Source organism: Melospiza georgiana, chromosome 31 (assembly GCF_028018845.1).
Source record: "Melospiza georgiana isolate bMelGeo1 chromosome 31, bMelGeo1.pri, whole genome shotgun sequence".
In the NCBI taxonomy this organism is placed as follows: Eukaryota; Metazoa; Chordata; class Aves; order Passeriformes; family Passerellidae; genus Melospiza; species Melospiza georgiana.
Genome location: NC_080460.1, coordinates 2,593,854 through 2,621,089, shown reverse-complemented (window position 1 = coordinate 2,621,089; position 27,236 = coordinate 2,593,854). Strand labels below are relative to the sequence as shown.

Genomic DNA, 27,236 nt, shown 5'->3' with positions numbered 1-27,236 from the left:
ACCTCTCTTTGTTCCAGGTATTCACCCCTGCCTGTATTCATTATTTAAGCTCCCAGCCCGCGTTTGGATCGGGGTTCTGGGTGTTTGGCAGCAGTCTGCAGCTCTGTGTGTGTTGTGACAGACCCGCCCCCGTGCGCTCGGGCGCTCAGGAGTGACTGGCACTGACGCGGGGATTTGTTCCACACGGATCAAATGGGGATGGAATGGGAACAGCAGCGCTGCTGCTGCTGCTGCTGTGGGGCAGCTCATGTGCACTGTGTTTGTGTTAACTTCTATGTTGTCTGCTGGTAATGGGATGGGGGGCTGTATCCACGGTGAAGTCCACTCACGCCTCGATTATCTGTCCCCAAGAGTGACCCAGGATGAGGGACTTGACCTGCAGGTGAGCAGCAAGAATTTAGTTTGCTGTGTGGAGCACATATCAGAAGTGTTGCCACGTTTCTCTTCACAGAGAAAAGCAAGGCTCAATTCTCCTCAAGGATCTCTGAGATTCACCTCAGAGAAAGGGAAAACACAATTCTTACCACTTGCTGTGCCTGTGTTGTGCCAAAGTAGAATGCAGTATGGAGATTTTTTTACCCAAAGTGATGGTGTTTTTTTCCTTGGCCTGTCAGGATGTGTGTGTGTGTTGGGACTGTTGGGACAGTCACGAGATTCTGTGCAATGTGTGCAGAGTGAGTGCGATAAAGTAATTAATTAGTAAATTAATTCTGATATCCATGGAGTCAGATGCATCGCTCTCTCTCCCCTTCATCGGAGTCGGCTTTGATTTACAATATCAGAAGTTCCCAGCCTGCTCCCTCTATCCCTGCATCCCCTTTCCCTTGGCATGTGTACAGAATCCTGGAATGGGTTTGGTTGGAAGGGACCTTTAAAGATCTGGTCCAACCTCTGCCAAGAGCAGGGGCACCCTCAGCTCAATCAGGGAGGTGCATTGCCTGGAAAAACCCCATCATACCAACGGATTAAATGCATGGTTGCGTTAGTGTAGATGTAAGATCCACCTGCAGAAGGAATGTGAGGCACTCAGAAGGGACTAGCAGTGGGTTTAGGGAGGAGCAGGTGCCTGTGGTGGCCCAGATGCTGAGCCTGGCTGCTCCTGCTCTGCTGCTCTAAGGAGAGTTATTACCTCTCTACAGGGTACCCAGCAGTGTGTTGGACAAGAGATACTTTGACTACAGTCAAAACCAATAGAGGAAGCAGTAAAGCTAAAGATCACAGCTGAAATGGTGATTCCTGAGACAGAAAATTCATGTGTAGGATCCCCACTTGGAGTCAGCCTGGCCATCCAGGTGGAATGATCTAAGGGATAAGCAGATATAAGGAAGTGGAGCTAGTGATTGCTTGGCTGAATAGATCCTCAGTAGTTGCTTTAATGTGTAAACAAATCAATGTCCAAACGAGTTATGTGCCTCTCTTTGCTTTGGAGCAGCTGGTTTGATGGGGGTGCAAATTCAGCTGAGCACTCGGGAATTGCAGGCACATTTCTGTGTGCCCAGGAAGGCAAAAGCATGAGTAGACACTTTTTAAAAAATTAACTCGTGGAGGAAAAAGGGGAAGTTGATAGAAATGACCATAAATTATAAATGAGGCTTTTCAAAAATTACAAAGGGAGAAAAAGGACATTGGCATCCAGCAGTGTCTGGAATAACAGCCGGGGAGTTCAGCTCTGCAGCGAACCACGGGGATCTTGACAATGTTTGTTGTGTGGGTAGTAGAGGCAGAAAAGGGAAGGCATTTGCTGAAAATACTTCTCCTGTCTATTTAAAAAACGCAGAGGATGTTGTTATATCACAGAGGAAGAAATAGATTGGTTCCATTCCAGTAGAAATTTGGAAGAGGTTGTTAGGCAGTGATTACAAATTCCAGAATGATGTAGTTCAGGTCAGCAGGTCCACTAATTCCCAAGTGGGTGCTTGAAGTGTGCTGGCCACGTGCTGTGCACTGTCACTGCTGACCCTGGGGGCATGGGAAGGAGGAGGAAGAGGAGGAAACAAGCACAGGGCCAGGCATGGCAGTGCCAGGGCCATGCAGGGAATCCAGCTTGGCACAGCCCATGGGCACAGCAGGACCATGGAACTGGGTTTCTGTGCAAGGTTTGGACAACTGGGCCAGCCAAAATAACTTTCTTTCCTTTGATGAGATTACAAGTGGGGCCAATACAGATAATAAAATTGGTATAATCACGTGGCTGCGTGTTGCGTGGCAATTTAATTAAGAAACTGCCAGCGCACAAAAAAACCAACACAGTGTACACTAAAAGGATTAAAACCCAACCAGTGGCCTTCTGAAAAAGAGTTTAATACAGACTAAGAGAAGCTGCAGCCATTTGGGCTGCCACAGTTCCTTCCTTCATCTCTCACCTGCGTCTCTGCTGGTGCTTGTGCTCCTCAGTGTGGGATGGCCTTTGGCTGGGGAAGAGGAGCAGGAGAGAAAAGCTAAACTGCCCAAAAGCATAAAGCAGCCAGCACAGGAGGGAGCAAGGACTGATGAAGGGATGTATGGGGAATAGGGAAATGAGATTATGTGCTAGCACAGCCTGAGGGAAGCTGCAGAGATAGTTGATTTGAGCCTGATGGCAGCAGACAGGAAGAGGCTCTCACAAGCAAAGTGGTTTAGACTGCTGGATCAGCTGGAATCGTGGTGTGAAGAGGGAGCAGGGCCAGGGCCATGGAGGGGTCTGAGCTCCTCAGCTGTGAGGGGACTCCTCTCCCAGACCCCAGAAGGGAAGAGCTGTGTGTGTTTGTGCAGCCTGGAGACCCCTGGGCTGTAATACCTCAGATGATTCAGTCCTCCCCAGAGCCACTGTTCCACCTTTAATTTCAGCCTTTTAGTCCTTTCCCAGCCATGCAGCCAAATGCCAGAAAATTTGAATGTACCCTGCTTGTCCTACAAGGGGGAGCTGCTTCCATGCAAGGCCAGGTTGGCTGGGCAGCATGGGGGGCTGGAATTGGATGATCATTAAAGTCCATTCCAACGTCAGAAATTCCTTATTTTTATGAAGAGATGCTTTGCTTTCTCAAGGCACTAAGGCAAATTAAAAAAAAAAAAATATCAACATATTTTGTTCTTGCTCAGGGTGGGAAGAGGGATGAGAAGCCCCTCCATCAAACAGAGCTGTGTCCCAAACCAGCTCCAGGTCCTGCCAGCTGCCACTGCTCCAGGCACAGCGTGCTGCAAAACCCAATTTATGCAAAATCAAATTGCATTTCATAGCACAATCTCACTCTGCTCTGCCCTTTTTATGTTTTAGGGTTGAATTGCCAGAACTTTGCTGTCACTGCCACGATCTTCTGTATTGGAGTAGATTTGATAGAGATAGAAATGATCCATTTATTTACTTTTATTGATGAGCCTTACAGTAGCAAATGAGCTTGCAATGCAGAACTCTGCAGCAGCTGTGTGAAAACAGACTGAGCTCCCTGCATAGTCAGGGCTGGTTTTCAAGCCTGCAGTATTAAACCAGACTTTGTGCCTTGAAAAGGTGCTATTCCCACTAGAGACAAGAAAGTTAGAATGCCTTGGGCATAACACTTTGTACAAAAGAAATATTCAGGGGCACAGAAACCCCCTTATTGCACCCAAAATGAGGTTGTGGTGGCTGTTGGAGCCATGAGCTCTCATTCCATGTAAATCCTGTGGATTTACAGATGTGGCAAGGTTCTGTCTTTCCTAAAGCTTGTGGATGTGATGAGATGGGTCAGAATGGGAGCTGGAGGTGCCCTAATCCCAGTTCCTCCCAGTTTTCTGGCTCCTGTTTGTGATTCTTCCACAGGTGCTATTCCCACTAGAGACAGGAAAGTGAGAATGCCTTGAGTATAACCCTTTGCACAAAAGAAATATTCAGGGCCACAGAAACCCCCTTATTGTACCCAAAATGGGGTTGTGGTGGCTGTCGGAGCACGAGGCAGCCTGCTCATTCCATGAGCGCTCATTCCAAGTAAATCCTGTGGATTTACAGATGTGGCAAGGTTTTGTCTTTCCTAAAGCTTTTGGATGCAGTGAGATGGGTCAGAATGGGAGCTGGATGTGCCCTAATCCCAGTTCATCCCAGTTTTCTGGCTCCTGTTTGTGGTTACAGATGTGGCAAGGTTCTGTCTTTGCTAAAACTTGTGGATGTGATGAGATGGGTCAGAATGGGAACTGGAAGTGCCCTAATCCCAGTTCATCCCAGTTCATCCCAGTTTTCTGGCTCCTGTTTGTGGTTGTTCCTCTGGCCCCACCATGTGTCTGGCACTTGCCCTTCTTGCAGGTTTTCAGCAGGGAGAGGATAACAGATTTACAGATGTGGCAAGGTTTTGTCTTTCCTAAAGCTTGTGGATGCAGTGAGATGGGTCAGAATGGGAGCTGGATGTGCCCTAATCCCAGTTCCTCCCAGTTCATCCCAGTTTTCTAGCTCTTGTTTGTGGTTTGTTTGTGGTTGTTCCTCTGGCCCCCCCATGTGTCTGGCACTTGCCCTCCTCGCAGGGTTTCAGCAGGGAGAGAGGATAACCCGCAGCGCTGTTTGCGAGCAGCACGCTCAGAATAATCACTGTGCTCCTGCCGTGCTCCTGCTGGGGTGTTGGGATGATAAATACACATGTAAATGTAGAAAATGCCAGAGATAAAGTGGATGACAAATGGGCTGTGCTTCCTCTGCTCTGCAGAGGGAAGGAGATGCTCAGCACATACACGCGGAGGCCAGGGATGATTTTAAGCTCCACTTTTATGATCATAAGATAATAAGGTTGCATAAGGAGCTGTGCAGTTTTAAATTATGCCAAACAGAAGTCATTCCTTTACCTTGGCTTTCACAAATCCAAACAGTTGCCCCAAGAAAGGTGAGAGGTGTTGTACAGAAGTCTGAAGCTTTGTTGCCTGTTAACTCTGACACCTGGGCACCATTTGTGGTCCAGCTGAGCACCGTAAAAATGATTCCTCTTGGCGTCCTTGCAGCTTGCACACACCCAGCAACCCCTCCCAGCTTTTTTGCCCCTCCAAACAGAGCGGGCTGTGGCTGTGTGAGCGTGGGCATGGTGACGTGCTGGATGGAGCCGGGCGAGGGAAGAGCCTCGTGACTCTGGGGAGGATGACTCGAGGGAGGCTGACTGCTCTGCAGGGTGCAACAAAATCCAACTGAAAAACCCTGGCCACGCCGCCTTTTCGATGTATTCAACTGGCCCTGTGCGGTGCAAGGCTGAGCATCGCTTCAGGAGTGGCGTTGCACCTCTGTCCTGTGCATTTCAAACATTGTTTGTCATTTTATTTTGTCGTTTTCTGATTACGCAGTCGCTGTCTGGGCTGCTCATTTAATAGCCGGAGCTTTGGGGTTTCCTGCACTTAGCTCTGACCATGGAAGGTCACATTTGCCAAATGCAGCAGGAAGACAAGCTGGGGACAGATATTTGACATTATTTGTCTTGACTGATTTGCTCTGTGGAAAAAATTATTGCACAGTCACATTTCTGCATGCGAATACAAATATAGCTCCCTGCAAATTTAGCTCCAAGTTTATACCACAGGAAAAAGAATGTTCCAGAACATGCTAATGGTAATTTAATATTTTCAAATTGCAGCTCTGTGATGTGGAATTATAACATTACGGTGGTGTTGTTCTCTGGGGCAGTAGGAAAGGGTGATTTAAAGGAAACATTTGCATGGTAACAGCTCCCCATGTGTCTGCTGCCCATATGCTGGGTGCAGTTATTTTGTGGCTGCAGGCTTTTCCCCCCTGCATCTGCTGGAAGACAAGACCTGATGTAAGTCAGGCTTTTGAAGGTTTTTATGTCTGTGCTCCTGCTGTAGAAGCTTTAAAATCTTCCTTTAAGTCTTGCCAGTCCCGAGGATTTGCTTTGGCTGCTGCTGCTGGGGTCACCAGGGGAGCTCCTGTCTGTTCTGACCCTCACCTGCCCATGAGCTCCTACCTGTGAAACCTGCTCGTGTCTCCCTCACAGCAGATTTTTTGCCCTTTTAATGTTTTATTACTCTAGAAGTGTAGGAGTTGTGGGTTTGGTCTGTGTGTGTGCCTGTGGTGGTGTCTCAGGATGAGGGAAGAGATGAGAATCTTGACTCCATGTTTCAGAAGGCTGATTTATTATTTTATGATATATATTATATTAAAAGAAAATTATATATCAAAACTATACTAAAAGAATAGGAGAAAGGATTTCATCAGAAGGCTTGAAAGGAATAGAAAAGAATGATAATAGAATCTTGTAGCTGACCAGGGAGTCCAAGACAGCTGGACTGTGACTGGCCATTAATTAAAACAACCACATGAGGCCAATCACAGATGCACCTGTTGCATTCCACAGCAATAGATAATTACTGTTTTTCTTTTCCTCTGAGGCTTCTCAGGAGAAAAAATCCTAATGAAAGGATTTTTCATAGAATGTGTCTCTGACACCACAGGGTGCTGTTGTGTCTCTGGCTGAAGCTCAGTAACCCACATCCTTCAATCTGCCCCTCTATGGAAATGGTCTGGTAACAAATTCTGTCCTTCCCTGGCTGTCTGTGACTTGGAGAGGGGCCAGGGTGGGCCATTTCTTCATCCCACAGCTCATTCCAGCTGGGTGCAGAGCTCTGTGAACATTCGGAAAAGCGCAAATGCTCCTCACCTGGATCTCCCTTTGCCTTTTCTCCCCCAGTGGCGGATATGTGTGTCAGGGGGCTGTGAAATCTGACTGTGGGTTGGTGTAGTGAGCACAGCAACAGAGCCTCTTGCTCCTTGTAACTTCATTTTTGGTTTTTTTTTGCATTCCAGAGTCGGAAGCATGCCAGCAAAGTCCGCCTGTACTACATGCTTCACCCCGTGGATGGAGGCTGCCCGGCCAAAAAGCTGCGCTCAGAAAATGTGGGTACAACCCCAGCCCTATTTATTCAGTTTCTTTGTGCGTCATTGACTCTGGCCTACAACGTTCTCTCTTACAGCCACAGCTGATCAGGTGCCCAGAGGTAACATTTAGATTAGCTGAAATGCAAAGTAACTGGAAATAATTTTCAATAAACTGCGCAAGAATTATTACGCGCCTCAGCAGCAGTAATTGTGTTTTTAGTTATTTGAATGTTCTTTCATAGGGAAAAAATGTGCTGATAGCAAATACTCAGGGCTTGCTCCATTTCTTCCAATTGTTCCAGACCAGGCTGAGTGTGCTGGTGAGCAGCTGGGGCAGGTGATAGGGGCAATGCCTCCAGGTTGATGTGCTTTATCCAAAGGCTCCTCACTCACCTCTGCTCTCCGTCTGCAAGTTTAAAGATTGGCCATTGGCTTCCTCTGCTGTGTTCCAATAAACAAAGGGAGGTGAGGAATTGGACCAGCTCACAGCCATTTGTCAGGCAGTAGATAGGAGGAGGCTGAATTTTTAAGAGATGGCTTCATGGGGAATTATTCATTTGGCTCCTTCCCACGTTCTGCTGCAGTGAGGTTCCCAAACCAGTTCAGTGTGACTGGGGCTGAGTGCTGTTGATATTCAGTGTGATATCTTGTAATTAAAGGGAGAAGCATGCAAGTTTTGCCCAAGGAATCTGAAAGCTCATTTACGTAGTAATTGAACCCTAGTGAACTTTTCTGTTGCACACAGAAAATTGAAACACCAGTGAACTTTTCTGTTGCACACAGGCCAATTGCAGATGCGATGTGCCTTTCACAGCAGGACCTTGCAGTGATTTTATTAATAAGATAAAATAAAATATTTTATTGTGTATAATACATAAATATAAAAATACATTCTAAAAATATATTTTATATATTTATATGTATTTTTATATATTTATATATTTTAAAAATTATTTATTCATATATTAATTTATATATAAATCTATATATTCTTGAAATATTTATATATATTTATAGATATTTAAAATATATATAGAAATATATTTTTAAATATATTATTTTTACTGTCATTAATAACAGTGTGGGCACTACAATGGACAGGTACATGGAGATGGGGAACAGGGTCCTCTAAGGGGTTTGATTACAAGGAGCCACATTCTGCATGTGCACCTCATGGGATGTGGAGGACAGAGAACCAATCAAACCTCAAATAAGTCAAATTTGAACTATTTCCCACTTCTTTTGTGAAAGGCAATGTGGAGAAGGAATGTAATTCTGTGTTTGCTGATGCTCTTCCCAAGGGCAGCCCTGGTGGGGGTGGATTAACGTGTCCTCATGTTCTAGGTGAATGCCAGGCTAGGCCAGACCTAAATGCTAAAATTATTTGTGTTGTAAAAATATAGCAGGGAAAATCTGCCAACATTTCCAGCTCAGAGTAGGCCTGTTGCTGATCAGATATTATACCAGCCTTTGCATTTGGAGAGAGCAGAACTATTTAGGATGCCTCTAATGCTGCACAATTGCATCCCTGCCATGTGCACATGCAGTGCAGTGCCCAATCCTAGCAGTGTCACTCAGGCCATGGCACAGAGACTTTAATGAGCATTAGAAACAACCCATGAAAACCAATTAAATTTCTGTAGAAGTAGCTGCAGCTAAAAAGGGAATATTAGCCTTTTTTTTTTTAATCAAAACTGTTCCATGGCTGGGTGCCATTGGGTTTGTGTTCTGCTGACCACAGAACTAACTCCTTGTCCTTCTGCCAGGTGGCAGCAGGAGGGTGAGGTGGCTGCAGCTGTGGGTACTCAGTGCAATGGGATTGGAAACAGAATTTGCTTCCTGACCTTTCTGTGAGGCCAAGGGAGGGGTTGGCTGCTGTTTGAGGATTGCAAAAAAACTGCATTTCCAAAACACCCCTGAAGTAGAAGCATTATATAAGTAGTCTTCCCATAGATTACTCAATTGTTTTGTTCTTTATTATTGGTTTGATTTGGTGTGGAGGAGGGGAAAACCCTCATGTCTTGACCTTCCATGAGCTGGTACTTGCTTTTTGCTGGTACCATGACAAAAACAGGCTCCAGAACAGAAATGACCTGAATTTCCTAAGGAGCAGCACAGAAAGCAGCTCTTTACAGCAGCACCAAAAATTAATTCAAATTTCAAAGTTACTTTGCAGCACTTTAATGCTGTGGTTTATGCTGCTCTGTTCTAAGGTTTGTATAATCTTTTCTTCTTAGTAAAACTTGGGAAATGAAGGCAGCAGATTTGTATCTGTGGAATGAAAATCCTTACTTTTCCTGTGGATTGCTTAAGGAATGGCCTGTGTGAGGATTATGCCTTGTTAACAGGCAGCCAAATAACTGAGGTTAATTCTGTTGGATATATGAGGCTGAAGTTTCTAATATCACAAAAAGCAGCCTGATAAATGAGGCTGGAGCAGGGGAAGAGTGGGGATGTCAGTGCTGGGAGACAGATGCTGGCAGACAGATGTAAATCCAGTGCTGTGTTCTGTTGTGTTTCAGTTTGTATGAAGCCAGTGGCTTCTGTGCTGCCTTGTAGTGAAGGTTTGTGAGGTGGGATGGTCTGGAGGAAGCTGCAGAAGCAAAATGTAGAAATATCCCTTGGCAGCAGGGGGTTAAGGAGCTGCTGGTGGATTTACAGACCAGAGCTGTCAGTGCCTGGTCACTCTTTCATTCCTGGGAGTGTTTTGTATTTGCAGGGACCCCCATGGCAGGAGGAATGATGAATCTGACTCCATGTTCTCAGAAGGCTAATTTATTATTTTATGATACTATATTATATTAAAGAATACTAAACTATACTAAAGAATACAGAAAGGATACAGACAGAAGGGTAAAAAGATAATAATGAAAAGTCGTGACTCTTTCCAGAGTCTTGACACAGCTTGGCACTGATTGTCCAAAGAGTAAAAACAACCAGAATGCAATAAAACAATCACCTGTGGCAAACAATTTCCAGACACATTCCAGATGAGCAAAACACAGGAGAAGCAAATCAGATAATTATTGTTTTCATTTTCTCTGCGGCTTCTCAGCTTCCCAGCAGAAAAATCCTTGGCAAAGGGATTTTTCAGAGAATGTGAATGCCACAAGAGTGGAGTGTGGTGCAGAACACCCCCAGGGAGCAGCCAGCTTTGCCTTGTAGAGCCCTGTGGCCCAGCTGAGCCCTGTGCTTGCAGCACCTGCACAGCCCTGGGTGTCTTTTGTCACCGTGTCATTCAGCAGGTGACAAAAGACACCCGGATCAGCTTCCCCCTGCCCTCTTGGGTTTCAGGTAAAACAGCCCCTGACAAATGAGAAGGCATAATTACCCTTCAGGGCTGGATCACCTGCAGCACCTCTGGCTCTGTGCAGGGCTTTGGGTGGTGGAGGAGGGAAGGGAAGTGATGATGCTGAGGGATGATCCACACTTGGGGAAATTCTTAACAGAACCCAAATACCTCATGTTGGTGTATAAAACTGCTCCAAAAATAAAACCTCTGCATCACAGAGGTCTGGCATGGTTTGGGGACACCCCTGTCCTGCTGGTGGCTGCCACACATGGAGGTGCTGTCCCAGAGCCTTGGGTGAACCCAGGTGAGCTGCACAGCCAGCTGTGGGTCAGTGTAAATGGGACTCTGAGCTCTGCGTGAGGTATTGGAAGGCTCTTTGAGGGGGCCTTAATTTTTTATTTTTAATTGCAGTCTAGCTCAGAAAGTAGGTTGAAAAGGGAAAAGTGTCACTGAAGAGCAGCCCTGGCAGAGGAAGAGACCCTGGTGCATTAACACTGAAGTGTATCAGCTTTTCAAACGAGCTCTGTTGGAGGCTCTTTATGTGTTGCCACTGATGATCAATAGATACTGGAAATTTTCTACTCTGCTCTTAACTTTCAAGTGATTTCCCTTTGAAGGCATAAAATATCTTGAGAGAAAGCTATTTAAAAGAAGTGCAAATTACACCCAGAACAGTACTAAACACCTCTTGAGATTCCTCCCTAAGGTTTGATTTACAGTTATCAACAACAAAAAAGTGATGAAAATCAGTCATTTTTCTAAAAGTGGATTTTTTGGAGGGGAAAAATGACTTTCAGTGGTGGGTCAGATGTGTGTCAGTGTCCACTCTGTGTTGGGTTCACCCAAGGCTGGTCTTGCATCCTGCTGGAGGGACCTGAGAGCTTTCAGACAGTTCATTTATTTCTCCCACCTGCAGAGTGGGTTGTGCCCCCCAGATGTGTCCCCCCAGATGTTTTGGGGTCTCTTCAAAAAGTGCATGAGGAGGAAGCACCAGTGTTGGATGGCAGGGAAAGCTCTGGGTCTGTGTGACTCCCTCAGAGAGAGGAGGAGCAGAGGATGAGGGAAGGAAGGCTTGGGGTGTGCCAGGAGCTCTGGGGCCATGTGGGACAGAGGGACAGGGTGAGGGACATGGGGACAGGGTGAGACACAGGCTGAGGGACACGGGAATGGGCTGAGGGACACGGGGACAGGCTGAGGGACACAAGGATGGGCTGAGGGCACAGGGACAGACTGAGGGACGCAGGGACAGGGTGAGAGACACAGGGACGAGCTGAGGGACATGGGGACAGGGTGAGGGGCAGATGGTCAGGCTGAGGGACATAGGGATGGGCTGAGGGACACGGGGACAGGCTGAGGGACATGAGGTCAGACTGAAGGACAGGCTGAGGGACACAGGGACGAGGTGAGGGACACAAGGACAGGCTGAGGGACATGGGGACAGGCTGAGGGACACAGGGACAGGCTGAGCTCCCAGTGCAGAGCAGAGTAGAGGTGTTGGCAGCTGGAGGTGTCCCCAATCTGGACACAGCTGGGGGATGAAGCACAAGCAAGGCTGGGAGAGATGAGGAAGGGAAACCCCTTGGCATGCCAACCTCGATTCCTCCCTCCTCTTCCTCTCCTCTCTCTGTGGCTGTGCTCACTCACCTCTTTGTTTTGTCTGTGTTTTTGTCTCCACGCAGGGCAGTGATGGTGACTCAGTGGATAAGAACAAATGCTGCACGCTATGTAACATGTCCTTTACCTCAGCAGTGGTGGCAGAATCGCATTACCAAGGGAAGATCCATGCCAAAAGGTTAAAACTGTTGCTAGGGGAACAACCAGCACTGAAGGCCACAGGTAGGTGCAGAGAGGTGTGGGGGCTTGGCCAAGGGGCTGGCTGGGTGTGTGCAGGCAGAAAATGGGAACAAGGTGGAAAGCTGAGCTGGCAGAAGCAGCTATTCATTTGTGTTGCTGTCATAACAACCTTTACAAACTCCTGACGCTCATTACTGTCGGCTTTGTTTATGTAGATTAGGGCTTTATCAGCTGGGACTGGCCCTGGTGCCAGAGCCCTATCTCCAGCTCCACACTTCCAGAGTGTTTTCTCAGTGGAGGACAATGTCTCCACTGGGTGCAGATAGCCAAGCCTGGCTTTAATTATCAGCAGTTCAATTATCAGCCCAGCTAATATGTTTAATAAACCTTTGGTGTTGCTGTACAGTACAGAGCATCATCTGCTCTTACCATAGAGGGAAAGCCAGGCTTTAAAAACCCTTTAAAAACCTTTGGATTGATTGTCTCTTGATTTTTGCCCAGATGGGTTTTGTGCTTTCCTCCACAGTGATTCTAGTAATGCAGCCTATTAACTTTCACATTTAAAAAGTCAAATGTTGAAATTGGACAATTTAACCATCTTATTGTTTGCTTAACCATAAAGTCCTTGAAAACCACTAATAATCTGTGAAAAAAAAAATATTCCTCTGCGGTTGTGGAAGCAGAAAATGCTTGAACAAATCACTCACCTTTCTCCAGGAAGGATTGCTGGGCTGAGGTCCTGCAGACAAACAGATGTGACCCAGAATTGCTGCCAGTGGCATTTCCTTCAGCACAAAATACAAATGGAGCTGTGTGTGCTGTAGATGTGATTAGATAACAAGGGTTGACACTCTCTGTGTGTGGTTTTGTTGCCTTTTTAACTTCACAGACCGTAGATGCTGATACAGAGAGTGTGATTTGTCCTTTGCCAGGGTGGGCTTGGGAGCTGCTGGCCCCTTTGCCTGAGGGAATGTGGGGAATTGTGTTAGGTGGTGGTTTGGTGGGTTCAACCGTGCTGGGGCACCAGTGTGTCTTGTGGTAAAGGTATGGTAGCCAGGAGGAAGGCTCTCACTGATCTGTCATGGTCATCCACACCTGGCTCATGTGGGGCTCCTGCAGCTGGCACACAGCTGGCACGGACTCAGGCTTGGTGTTTGTGTTTCGCAGACATCTTTTTATGAAAAATCCTTTCCTTAGGATTTTTTCCTCCTGAGAAAGCTGGAGGCCTCAGGAACAAAATGTAAACATTGATTGTCTGCTGCTGTGGAATGCAACAGGTGCATCTGTGATTGGTCTCATGTGGTTGTTTCTAATAATGGCCAGTCACAGTCAGCTGGCTCAAACAGAGAGTCTGAGACAGCTGCCTTTGTTATCATTCTTTTCCATTCTATTCTTAGCCAGCCTTCTGAGATTAAACCTTTTCTTCTATTCTTTTAGTATAGTTTTAATGTAATATATATCATAAAATAATAAATCAAGCCTTCTGAAATATGGAGTCAGATCTATGTCTCTTCCCTCATTTTAAGACCCCTGTGACCACCCATCCCCATCCCTTGAGTGCAGGATGCCGGCAGCTCCTCCCCTGGCACCACAGGACCTGCCACAAGCCCTGGTACCCCCAGTGAGCTCCAGGTGAGCTGATGTTCACAGCAGTGCTGATCCTGTGTTGCACTGACAATTTGGATTCACCCTTCAGCTGCAGGGCCTGGCCAAGGCAGGCATCGCTGAGAGCTGCAGCCTTGCATTGTGGCTTTTGTCTCACTTTTTAATCATCTGGATCAGCCTCACAAGGCTCTAAGTGAGCCATGCTGCCTGCTCTGGGGTAATGGGCTCTTCAGCCACCCTAATCACTGGGAAGGAGCAGCTCAAGGACTCATCAGCTCTTACAGACACTTGATCTGGAAGATGAAGCTGAGCTCAGGAATACATTAATAAGCACCTCCTTGCTCTCCAGGAGTTCTCAGCAATATGCCCTTTGGACACAGCATTTTTCTGGGCTTCCTACCCAGCAATTTTCACTGGGTTTTTGTCCCAGTGCTCTGTGGCTGACACTAGGGAGCATTAAGTCTCTCAGAGCAGAGACTCCCCTGCTCGTGAGAGCCAGCCAAGCGCAGCCCTGAGCATGCTGGATGCTCCTGGGGAGGAGATTCTGCTGCTGGATATTCCGGGGTTTCTGTCTCATCAATCCCAAAGAAAATCACATCTATTCTTAGACCCCTTAGGGAGATCCACGTTCTCCTTCACAGTTACCATCCAGATGGAGCACAGATGTCCTGTTCTCTGCTGGTGCTTTCAGGAGAAGAAGTGGCCCAACAGTTGGGTTTCTCACAAAAACCATGTCTCATCATGACAGAGAAATAGTTGTGATCTTTCCTGTTCTCTGCTCTACAAGGCTGCAGCCCTCAGAGGCTTCATGTCAGCACTATTGCAGATGAATTCCTCCAGTCATTTCCAGCATCCCCTGTCAGTTTACATCCCATCATCACCACGAGTTATAAACCAAAGGATTGTGGGGAAGACCTGCTGTCTTCATCATCCAAGTGTGAGGACCTGCAGGCATCATTCCAGGAAAGTGGTGGTGGCCCTGTTTATTCTTTTTAGCTGCCTCTTGGAAAGTCACACTGTGATAATCAAGGCACAGGCACGCATTTTAAGTGGAATTCCATTGTTTTCAATAGGCTTTAAATCAAGGCCATTTTGAGAGGAAAACTGGAATGGACATGGAAGATACTAAAAAGGGTCAGAGGTGGAGATAAAAGGGAACTCTTCTCCATTCCAAAGCTTTGCAACTTTTCATAAATTACAGAGGGTAAAGATTTTGGGACATCAAAAGGGATTGAGCAAATGGCTTTTTGTTTTGGTACTAGGATCTGTCCAGCAGTAGCTGGAGTTTTAGTCCTGGAGTTCTGGGATTTCTTCTGGAAAAAGCTGAGTTTCCCAGTGCCTCCTTGTTGTGGCTCACTTAGTTTCTTGTCCTCAAGCTGAGTTTCTGGAGTGTGCCAATGGAAGAAGTTGGGTGCCATTTAAATCCAGCTTGGAATAAAAAGCTTTGGATGTGAGAAAGAAGTCAAACATTAGTTCATTCCCGGAGTGCTAAAGTGTTTCTAACTTTGTATTTTGCCTCTTGCAGCAAAGTAAGACTTTCTCACTTCCCTCCCACAGCGAAAGGGAACGTAAGGCAGACTGTCATGAGCTATTTAGCATTTTGAAATACTTGAAATAGTCAAACTCGCAGCTTTTATGTTTGTGTTTTAGATGGAGAAACATTTTTAACTTTTGACGTTTCGTGAGTGTTTATTATTAATTTTCATGTCGCTGCTCAGGGAATGATGGCATTTGCTGTTCTGCAGCAGTTATGTAGTGCATATCAAAATGATAAATTCACATTTGTGGAGAAGTCAACTTTCATCTGCTTCTCTCTGGGAGAATTTGGTACGCTTGGGATGCTTTCATTAATTGCCAGGCTGGGCTCAGCACACCTTAGGACTGCTGGGGGTTGTCAGTGGGACCTGAGGAATGTGAATTCAAGAAAATATTTTGGCATTTTGTGAGTGCTTAGAGGAAATCCTTGCCCATGGCAGCCCCCATGTGATGCAGGGTCTCTGCTGTGGAGCTGTAGCCTGTGGTCCCATGGGAGCCAGCTGTGGATGAGGGCTGGGGTGGCCATGGGGGGCTCTGCTGCCATCCCCTGCAGCAGCAGTGCCAAACTCCTGCATGGAATTTGGGGGAGCACAAACCACCAGCCTCATGGAGAGGGGCTCAGAGGCACAGCCAGAGGCTGGGAGCAGAGATGCTCCTGTCAGGTTTCCTTAGTGAGCAGGAGCTGTAACTCCTGTGGACATCACCAGCTCCCTGAGCTTCAGCCTGCCTGGTCCCCCTCGGGCAGCAGAGTGCATAGAAACAAGGAGAGAGCTGGCCAAAAGATTGGATAGATTTAACTTTATAGCCTGGGGCTTGTGGAACAGCAAGTCAGATCTGCTGCAGAGCTCCTGGGCTGCTGAAATTGCTGGTTGTTTATAATGCTCCAAACTTCTCTGCAGCTCAGTCTGGCTCCCTGGACTCACCAGGGCTGTTCCAAGTCCCTGTGGCCTCGCTGTGCTCTGGGCATGGACCCCTTCCTGCAGGAACATCAGGAACACATCTGCAAGAAGCCAGCTGTGCTTGCTTCTCATGAGTCAAGCAGGTGCAAAGTCTGTGTAGCCCCAGTTTAACCAGGAAATACTGCAATTTCCCAATTTTCTTCCTAATGACCATGCTGCCCGCTGGCTTTGCTCTTTGCTCACCCTGCCAGTTCTGCTGCATGCACCTTGGAGGAGCTGGGCCATGTCTCTCCCTGCTGGAACCATAGAAAAGACTTTTATTTAGGAGCAAAATCCAGCCAGACCCTGCCTGGAGCAGCTCTTCAGAGGCAGCATCATCACTGCTGGAACTCTGATACCTTGGCAGTCATCATCAAAAACAATAGAAGGTTATAAACCCCTGGAAATTGATAAGGTTGTAAGTAATGTTATATGTAAGATAGAATTTCCTTGGAGGTGTCCCTTACTGAGCAGGTCAGCAGAAGATTTATAACAATATTAACTTTCTCAAGGCAAGGAGTCAATCACAGTGGGCTCCAGGCATAATTATATGTCTAAATATATCCCTGAGTTGCTGTTCCTGGTGTCAGGCACTGAGGTGGGTTTGGCATTTGCTGCCCTGTGCGCTCATCAGGGCTCAGCTGGATCATCTCCTGATCAAAGACAGCCACCACACACCTCCAAATGTGCCTATTCCAGTACCATGGAGAGAGCAGGTTGTTAATTATTTAAAGAGCAGACATTTCATCTGGAAAAGAAAGGAAAAGGAAAACCACATAAAAGGGAATTTTTGAATGAAGTGTGATAATTAAGTGCTAGTCATTGTATATTTTTGTGTCCCAGTGTTACCTGAACTTTATTTTACTTCAAACTCTTTTTTTCCATGGGTTTGTGACTCGTATTGTACAAAGTTGGGAAACTCTGTGGAACAAAGTGCATTCCATTATATAAAGACTAATCACTCAGTTTTCTTTGGGATGATTTGGGGGTCATATTTGTGTTCCTGGATGGGCTTTTGATTAATCTGAAGGAAAATAGAATTAAATTAAGGTTGTGTGTTGCTGGTACCTGACAATTCACAATGTGAAGGTCTTTGAAAGATGGGACTGACTGTTGAGTATTTTTTTTTCATCTGTGACAGTTTGCAATGACTGTGGCTTTCCCATTCTTTCTGAGACCAAGTAAATTGAAAAATAAGAATCCTGAGATAATGATAAATATGTCTCTCTATCCTGAGAAGGAGATGGCTCTGCATGGTGTATTTATTCTCCACTGATGATTTTTCCTGGGAGTAGCAATTGAAGCAGGATAAGTTTAGCAAATGTAGTCAGAACAGTGATAAGACGTGTAATTGCACTGAGAGCATCCTCCTTCCCAGTTAGTGAAATGCAGAAAGCTGAGGAACAGTCTTGGGCTGTCCTTTCATGATGCTTTTTTAATGAGAAGTGGTAGCTTTCCAAGCAGCATGTCTTGGTCTGGAAAGACAGGTGCCTGCTAAGGAAGGCAGGAGCCTCCCCTGAAATGGAGAAAATGAGCTCCCCCCTCCAAATTGCTATAAATTTTAAATTAAGGGGCTCTCAGGCAAAAAAAATGTATGGGAGCAGGAAATAACAGTTCTTTGATAGGGAAGAGAATAAAAGGATAAAATAAACAATGCAGTAAAGTAAACCAACACTGACAGAGTCAGAACCCAACCTGACACCCTGTGGGTCAGGGTGTTTGCAGCAGTGCCATTGGAATTGTGGCTGCAGCTCTCCTGGAGCAAGGATCCTGGAGAAGGGTGGAGTCTTCCTCTGAAGCTCCAGGGGCAGAGGCAGCTGCTGTTCCTCTGGGAAATCCAGTGGAGAATTCGTGCTGGTGTTCCAGAATCTCCAGATTATATCCAGGTAGGAATGCTTGGCTGGTGTTCCAGAATCTCCAGATTATATCCAGGCAGGAATGCTTGGCTGGTGTTCCAGAATCTCCAGATTATATCCAGGTAGGAATGCTTGGCTGGTGTTCCAGAATCCCCAGATTATATCCAGGCAGGAATGCTTGGCTGGTGTTCCAGAATCCCCAGATTATATCCAGGTAGGAATGCTTGGCTGGTGTTCCAGAATCCCCAGATTATATCCAGGCAGGAATGCTTGGCTCCTCCCTCTGGGCTCACATCTCCCAAGGGGATGTTGTAGTTCTTATCAGCCATGCAGGGACATTCAGTGGCCTCTTATCAGCAGATATCTCCCCAGAGGGAGGATTGGTTGTGGAAGAGATAAGGAAAACTGCCCACTTGACAAAAGACAACTGCCATCCAGATGGTAATAAATACATCTTGCCTTGCAATTTGGAACACAGCACCATCCAAAATATCCACTGGGACCCTGTAACTGCAGCTGATTATTCCCTGTGTCTGCTGTGGGATCTGCCTCAGGCTCTGGCGCTCCTCAGGAGCCCAGCAGAGCTGAATTGTGATGGTGTTCACAGGGGTCTTAGGATGAGGGAAGAGATGAGGATCTGACTCCATGTTTCAGAAGGCTTGAATTATTATTTTATGATATATATTATATTAAATCTATACTAAAAGAATAGAAGAAAGGATTTCATCAGGAGGCTAGCTAAGAATAGAAAATGAAGAATGATAACAACAGCTTGTGTCTCAGACAGAGAGTCTGAGCCAGCTGACTGTGATTGGCCATTAATTAGAAACAACCACATGAGACCAATCCCAGATGCACCTGTTGCATTCCACAGCAGCAGATAACCATTGTTTACACTTTGTTCCTGAGGCCTCCCAGCTTCTCAGGAGGAAAAATCCTAAGGAAAGGATTTCTTAGAAAATATCACGGCTACACTGATGTGTCCCCTTTGCCTGTTGCAGAGGCTGCTCTGGGTCCCCTGAAGCCGGCGCACACGGAGAGCACCGCGGCCGTGCCGCCGCCGCCGCAGCGCCGGGACTCGGACAGGTACTGCCAGCTCTGCACAGCCTGGTTCAACAACCCCCTGATGGCACAGCAGCACTACGAGGGCAAAAAGCACAAGAAGAACGCGGCCAGGGCCGACCTCCTGGAGCAGCTGGGGAAGACCCTGGACCTGGGGGAGCTGCGAGGTGAGGAGCTGGTGATGGAGAGGTGCAGTTTGATTCAGTCAGGATTGAATCTTGACAAGTACCTGTGATGGTGTTCACAGGGGTCCTAGGATGAGGGAAGAGATGAGGATCTGACTCCGTGTTTCAGAAGACTTATTATTCATGATATATGTTACATTAAAACTGTACTAAAAGAATAGAAGAAAAGGTTTCATCAGAAGGCTGGCTAAGAATAGAAAAAGGAATGATAACGAAGGTTTGTGGCTCGGGCTCTGTGTCTGAGCCAGCTGACTGTGATTGGCCATTAATTAGAAACAACCACATGAGACCAATCCCAGATGCCCCTGTTGCATTCCACAGCAGCAGATAACCATTGTTTACATTTTGTTCCTGAGGCCTCCCAGCTTCTCAGGAGGAAAAATCCTAAGGAAAGGATTTTCCATAAAAGATGTCTGCAACAAGTGCCTGCTTGCTCTGGGCTGTAGGCACAGGGTCACAATCCTGTGTGCACACAGGGACTGACTCAGGCAGCTGAGGAAAAAGGACCAGGTTGATTCACAGCCATGTGCAAGAGCTTTGGTTTGCCAGTGAGGCTTTGCAATAACAGTTTGATACACCTGTGTCTTCCTCCTTGCTAAATGAAGTAATTTTTCTTTAGGTGCTAATGACTGTACAGTATATTGTGCATTTCTTGGTCTCCCATAAACCCTGTAATGGTTATCTTGATCCTCCTGTGCTACCTAGAGTGACTCACAGTGCCATCAATGATTCATGTTGGCTGAGTCACTGCCCGCTGCTGGAAATATGTGGGAATAAAAACCTGGGACAATAACGTGGAAGTGCTCAGTACTTTGAGCTGTGCCAAGCTCAGGAGTGGCTGAGGAATGTCATTAGGTGTAAATAAATCAATTGGGAAGTAAATAAAATAAATCAATTTATTCATTTAGCTCCTGGGAGAGTTGAAATTGGAGACCCTCCCTCCCTTGCATTTAGCTGCAAGATCAGAGCAGATGTTGACAGGTGTGCAAAGCAGCCTCTGCAGTGGCCACCACACCATGTTACCCAGCCTCACCTTGCCAGGTGACATTATTTCTGCCTGCAGGGCAGCGGTGGCAGCAGGACATGTGCTGGGGACACCATCCCCATACTCTCCCTGCTCCACACTGTCTTGGCTGCCTCAGTTTTCCCTGGATTGCAAAGTCATCTCCTTCCTCTGCATCCCCGGTGGCTTCTCCCATCACAATTTAAATATTAATTCTATTTTGACTAGTGTGGGAGATGAACATTTGATGCATTGTGTGAGCCTGGAATAGGCAGTGTCAGTTGAAGTACAACATTTCAGCAGCCTTTGATGTTTTGATAATGGCTGTAATAAAATATTTATTGATAAACATGAGTGTATATTTAGAGAAATAAGAATAGAGATATATTTTTGGACAATTGATATTTATAGGAAACAAAAACATTGATTCTTGTCACCAAGTGCTCATCCTGCAATTTTGAAGTCTTGTTTTCTTCTCAGAAATAAGAATGAGGAGAGGGGGAAAAAAAAGGAGAAATGAGCATTGTTTCTGCAGTCTGTGTTGAGTTAAAGCTGCAGCACAGGGCACACAGATCCCTTCTCCTTGGCTGGATGGAGTGCAGGGTCCAGCTCGCCCTCAGAGCAGTTCTGTGGGGCTTTCCAGCTGTGGCACAGCTGCTTTGGGATCCACCCAGCTGCGTGGCTGACCTGGAACCCCTGAAAGAGGAAGGAACTGGGAGTTTTCTTCCTGCACAGCTGCCTCCCCTGCACCTTTTGTCATAGGAAGACAAAACCTGGTGGGTACCAAGCCCCAGATTCCACAGCTCAAAGTGGCCATGGCTCAGCTGGAGGCAGCCCTGGGCTCCATCTGACAGCTCTCACCCTCCCCAGCCTGTCCCAGGCACAGGAGGAATGTCAAATTTCCTCCATCAAGTCACATCTCACCAGTTGTTGGTTCATGTCTGGTGTCCCCCATGGCCCAGCTCTCCTGTTCCCTGTCCCAGGCAGGTGGGCTCTGCAGTGGCAGCTGGCTTGGAAGGTTAGGAGGGTGGTTTATAAGGTTTGGAAGGTGTTGGGGCCATCCAAACCCTGCAACAGGTGCTCTGAATCCCTAAAATAAATCCCAAAAATAAACCTGAATCCCTAAAAAACCCTGCAGCCAAACCCTGCAACAGGTGCTCTGAATCCCTAAAATAAATCAGAATCCCTAAAAAACCCTGCAACAGGTGCTCTGAATCCCTAAAATAAATCTGAATCCCTAAAAAGCCCTGCTACAGGTGCTCTGAATCCCTAAAATAAAGCACAGCAGCCTCTGCAGGACAGATGGACAAGGGCACAGAGATGATGTCACTTGGAGCCTTTGTGTTCTCAGGTAAATTGGTGGTGCTGCAGATGCACCAGCATCAGGCAATGAATGAGCTGTGTTGCCTTTTTCGTCCCAGCTCATAATTTCTTTGTATGCCTTATAAATACCTCTCATTCTGTGCTGTCACTTGTGGTTAGTAAGAAGCAGCTTAACAAGAACTCCCCTGGAATGGGTTTTAATTCATTTCATGCAGGACGACATTAATAACTCGACTTGTTAATATTTTATTTAATGGGGATAGGAGGACATTCAATTTTACATGAATGCATGTCACGCTGCAGGGGAGGCAGTGCTGGTGTGTCTGGAGGATGCAGGAGGGGATTTGAGCACAGGCAGAGCCCAGAGCTCCCAGTATGGACTGGTCAGGCTGGGACACCTCATGGCCTGCAGGGCTGAGCTCAGCCCCACAGCACTGCCTGGGGAGTTTATAAAACCAGTTTCAGCCAAGTAGCAGCTTTGATGAGCTCCAGTGAGCTCAAACTGTGGTAATTTTTATATCCTGGAAGTGATCGTTGCCTGTGGTCTCATCCTGCTGTTCATTTCAGGCTGGTTTCCTCCTCCATCTCCATCCCAGTTCATGGGATCTGCCCAGTTTGGGGCTGCATCTTCCAGCCCGTGGGAAGAGCAGGGAACAGCACTGATTCCACAGGGAGGGGGAGCAGGGTTCCCCCTGGTTCATCTCTGTGAGTAGCCTTGACATGCTGAGGGAGAAAATCATCATCCCCACTTAGGAGCTGCTTTGCTGAAGGCGTTTCCACCTACACCAGTAATTAACATTCACTGAGGCTGCTCTTAACGTGCTGCTAAATTGGCTGAGCAGCAGAACCCTATTACCTTAAATTAAAGAATTACCTGTTTCTTAGTTCTCCAGTCCCACTCTTGATGTGGAGATCCTGGTGGGCTCCAAGTTCTGAGGCTGCTGCAATGTGCTGACACCATTCCTGCCCTTCCCATTCCTGCCTTCCCCTTCCTTCTCCTGCATTCTGGGAGATTCATGTGGCTCCTGATGCCTGTTGGTTGAATAAAGGAAAACAGGAGCTGCCAACAGGACAAAGGGCGTGACTGTAAAATCATCACTTCTTCATCAAGAATAAATTCAGTGAGGAGAAAATCCATATGCACATTTGCAAATCGATTTTTTTTGTTCTGTGCCACGTCGTGACACAGAAATACAGAAGCTACTTAAATACCTCTGCAGTTGCTGGCTTGTTGTTTTCAAGCACTCATCTGAATGATTTTGGAATATTATTTAAAGATGATTTTCATGTGTTGTGCCAAATTCCTGGGTGGGAGATATTATGAGAAAAGTGGGGCTGTTGGTGTAGCTGTGCCTAGAGTGCAGAACAAGACAAGGGATTTTTTGAGATCCAAAAAAGGCAGGTCCAGCTGGGGAGGAGTCAGTGTGTTTATTACCTGTGCAGTTAATTATGGTGAGCATGGACTGATGGAATTTGACAATGCCACGCTTTATTTGTTCTGAATGAGTCGTTCTAACAATTTTTGGCAAAGAAATAATACTGTAGAAAGCCAGAAGAGACTATTACAAGAAACATTAGGAGTGTTGCTGAGGAGCACAGCAGTCCCTGCTAGGATCCTCCAGTGTTTTCAAGCAGAGCCCTTGTTCTGCAGCCAGGAGAGAACCCAGCAGGTGAGAGATGCTTTGGCTTTTTGGGGCTGCCAGCCTTGACCTTCAGCCAGAGGCTCTGGGAGAGCAGAATCTGTGCTTGGCTGGTTCACTGTGGTGGATAAATCAGAGTGGATCCCTCTGGGGAGAAGAGAGCTCCTAAGTGATGTGGCTGCTGAATGTGCTAACAGGGAATTGCTCTGAATGATGATCACTACCAAAAAGCAGAGGGATAAATGGTGCCTGGAGTGCTTTGTAAGTGTGAGCACAGTGATGGTGCCCTGAGGAGGGCACAGGAGAGATTCAGCACACTCTCAGGAGGGATGAGCCTTTGAACCTGGCTTTTTTCTGCTCACTTCAAGAAATATCCTTTAGGTTTCTCTAATGCTTGGATAGCCTGGCCTGGAAAAGTCAACAGAGGGGTCACTGTAAAGAGAAATGTCTGTGAAAATGGAAATGAAATGTGGGCTCCAAGTACCTTCTAATTAACTAGAAGTTTGCTTGGAGCACAGGTTACTGCTTTTTTCTCCCTATTTCTCTCCCTTTCTTCAGTCATTTTCACTTACTTGTTATTCCTAGCTGCCATGTTGAGCAGTCTGTAACCCAGAGTGTTTCCCTCTGGTGCTCCCCTGGGCCTCACCACATGGCACAGCTGGAGCCAAGCCTTAATTAATTAACAATCAACTAATTTTTGGTTTTTCTTCACAGGCCTGAAGCGCAGCTACACCTGCAACATCTGCAACGTCACCCTGAACTCCATAGAGCAGTACCATGCACACCTGAAGGGCTCCAAACACCAGACCAAGTGAGTGTCCCTGTGCCTCTCTCTCCCAGGGGGCTGCAGTCTGTCTGTCTGTCTGTCTGTCTGTCACGTTGGAATGCTCTGGGACAGTGCTTTGCCCTCCAGCCTCCCCCAGCAGAGGAGCACTAGGGGCTGTGCTAGCACAGGTACCAGAGGAAGGAGGAGGGATCCACTCTGATTTATCCACCACAGTGAACACAGCTACCAGGTGGAGGAAGGCAGGGCTGTTGTGTTGCGATTTCAGGGTTTGCCACAGAAGCTTGGGTCCCTCCCTTGATAATTCCCTCCCAGGTGTGTCAGTCACCTCTCCTTTCCCCTCCCAGCACTGTCTGTCAGTCCTGGAATTCCAGAAGGGCATCGAGTGTCTACAGGGTGAAACACAACACTCCCAGCCAGCCCAAAGTGTCTGTGGGGTGAAACACCACACACCCAGCCAGCCCAAAGTGTCTGTGGGGTGAAACACCACAATTGCCACTATTTGCTTCAGCACCAAGGGCCAGACAAGCTCAGGCGGGTCCTGTCCAGCAATATTGGTAATTATTGCAATAATTGAATGGGTTCCATGATCCCACATGGGCTTGCTGGAGTCCCACTGACTTGTGGATAATGACACTGAGTCTGCAGCTTCTTTCATGTGTGGAACCTCAGAAGACACACCATGAGCCTAAGGGGATTAGGTGTTTCCCAGTGAAACAGTTTTTTTTTGGCTGTGATTTAGACTAATTATGCATTACCCAGCTATGAGAACTGGGGGGAGTCTGCTCTGTCAATTACCACAAATTATTAAAATGAAGTGATGGAGAAACATGATACCAGAGACTAGATTAATGAACTAATTGCTCTTAATGCACTTATATGTGAGCTTTGGGAGCCATTTGAGGCTGAATCACTTGGAACTGCCCAGATTAAGGAGAGGAATATAAAGGGATATACCTGAAGTGCTTCAGGTAGCTTTGAGGGTACTCTGAAAAGTGAGCAGGATGAGCAGAAGTAGCAATGACTGCTAATGGCTCATTTTGCTTAAGCCAGCAAAGAATAAAGCCAACCCTTCCCCAGCTGATGTCAGACCTTCTCAGGTTCCTGGTATTATTCACCTTAGCTTTATTCTATTTATTTATTTATTTGAATGCCTTCCAAATGCAGTGGTGCAGCACACCTGGCAGTGCAGGTGTGTCGTGGAGCAAGGGCTGGGCCAGGTGAGTGAGCCAGGTGTGGTTTTGGGCTGTTCCATGAACAACCTGAGACCTTGGCTGCCTCCATCTCCTCCTCTTCATCACAGCTGGGGGATCCCTGCCCAGCCAGGTCATGTAGGAACAGCAGGGACAGGGTCAGGATCCACACTCAGTGCAAGAAATTCCCACTGCTGGAAAACAGAGCTGAGAGCTCTTCCTCTTGGAAACCTGGAATGGCAGCATCTGTGCTGTGCTGCCCTGGCCCAGAGCTGTCATTTATCCTTTCCAGTCCTTCCAAGTCAGTGTGATTATTGCTGTGCTTGCTGTTGCTGTTATTGTGAAGGATAAAGAAGTTTATCTCAGACCAGGAGGGGAGACAGAGATGTGCAGGAAGATGTGTTCAATTCCCCACACCAGAAGGGTCCTCTGGGTTACCCCCACACCCTCTACTCTGTTGTGCAGTCTCCTGCAATTAGCAGAGGTTAGGAAATCTTAATTTCTAGTGCTGTGAATGAAAACCTGGGGAAGTTATGTGTGCTTTGACTGTGGTAGGAGTGACAGATGACACACGTGCCCTGGGCTCTGCCCATTCCAGATAAAGAAGTTTATCTCAAACCAGGAGGGGAGACAGAGATGTGCAGGAAGGTGTGTCACCAATCCCCACACCAGAAAGATGCCTGGTTCAGCAAAGCAATGTGCTGGGCAGCACAAACAGATTCTGGGCTGTATCTATGTCTCACTAGCTTTTCCAAGCAATTGCCTCTTCCATGCGAAGAAAGAGACTTTGGGAATGCAGAGCTGGTCCTTTGCTGAGCTCCCAGAGCTGTGGTGTCCCATGGCAGCACTGTGGATCCCACTGTGCTCTGTGCACAGTGAGGATCATCCCCTGCTCACTCCCCAGCCAGTGTTCCCCCTGGTTTCTGCTGTTCTCATTATTGCTGCTTAATGTCAAGGCTGTCCTCTGCCTCCTAACTCAGGCTGAAGCCACTGGACTGCAGTTGCCAAGGCAACAAAACATTTTATGGAGCTGTCCTACTTGGTACAGTTAAAAACTAAACAAACCTGAAGAAAGGGGCAGTTAGTGAAGGGCTGGGCTGAAGGGACACAGGGATTTTGCTCTGGGACAAAGGGGCAAAACAGGGAGCAGTGATTGCAGGCTGGAAGCTGACACCACCCAAAAAATACCAGGCAGATGAGTTTCCTGGAAAGCTGCTTCAGGAGCTCAGAACTTTTATGAGGCATGAGCTGCATTGTGGTTATTTATTGCTGCTCCTGAGAGCTCTGCAGAGCCGAGAGCCCCAGTTAGAGCTGCCTTAAATGACCCACCACACTCACCAGGAGCTTGGCAGCTGTGTTAGCCAGGAGCCTGGCACTGCCCCATGGAGGGCTGGGGGTCCATAGGCAGCACAATTTGAGGGCTGGGGGTCCATAGGCACCACAGTTTGAGGGTTTGGGGCTCCATGGGCAGCACAATTTGAAGGTTGGGGCTCCATGGGCAGCACATAATTTGAGGTTTGTACCCAGCAGCTGAGCTGCTCTTCTTTGAGTGGTCTGACCAGGAGAAATTAACCATTCATAGGAACTTCAGGTGCTGCCCCAAGTGCTTCTGACTGCATTTGTTTGACCAAAAGAGGGGGGAATAGGGCTTGGGAAGGAAGCTGGAGGTTTCTTGGCTGGTATTTTGGTGCTGAATAAAAGATGCAGGAAGAGGGAGCTAACACTGAGCTGGCCCTTGTCCCTCCAGCTGTGCATGCACAAAGCAGATCTATCTGCCAGCTCCTGGTTTTTTCTCCAGGTACTTGAGCTTAATTTGAAAATTAAGGTTAAATGCCCCACTGGATGTGTGGGGAGTGCAGGGCTCAGCTCAGGCTGCCGTGGGTGATGCTGCTGGCACTGAGCAAGTGTTGGGGTGTGATGGTGTTCACAGGGGTCTGAGGATCAGGAAAGAGGTGAGGATCTGACTCCATGCTTCAGAAGGCTTGATTTTTTTATTTTATAATATATATTACATTAAAACTATACTAAAAGAATAGAAGACAGGATTTCATCAGAAGGCCGGCTAAGAATAGAAAAGGAAAGAATGATAACAAAGGTTTGGGGCTTGGACAGAGAGTCTGAGCCAGCTGACTGTGATTGGCCATTAATTACAAACAACCACATGAGACCAATCCCAGATGCACCTGTTGCATTCCACAGCAGCAGATAACC

The 27,236-nt window shown here is 47.0% G+C and overlaps 1 protein-coding gene across 1 annotated transcript in view; it reads left to right on the top strand.

The window, feature by feature from the left end:
• Positions 1 to 27,236, top strand: part of ZMAT4 (zinc finger matrin-type 4) — a 50,606-nt gene that overhangs the window by 20,405 nt on the left and 2,965 nt on the right. Inside the window, exons 3-6 of the mRNA XM_058042354.1 lie at positions 6,743 to 6,832; positions 11,786 to 11,942; positions 18,837 to 19,064; positions 23,763 to 23,859. Coding sequence (XP_057898337.1) covers positions 6,743 to 6,832; positions 11,786 to 11,942; positions 18,837 to 19,064; positions 23,763 to 23,859 — 572 coding nt within the window. The remainder of the gene's footprint in view (positions 1 to 6,742; positions 6,833 to 11,785; positions 11,943 to 18,836; positions 19,065 to 23,762; positions 23,860 to 27,236) is intronic.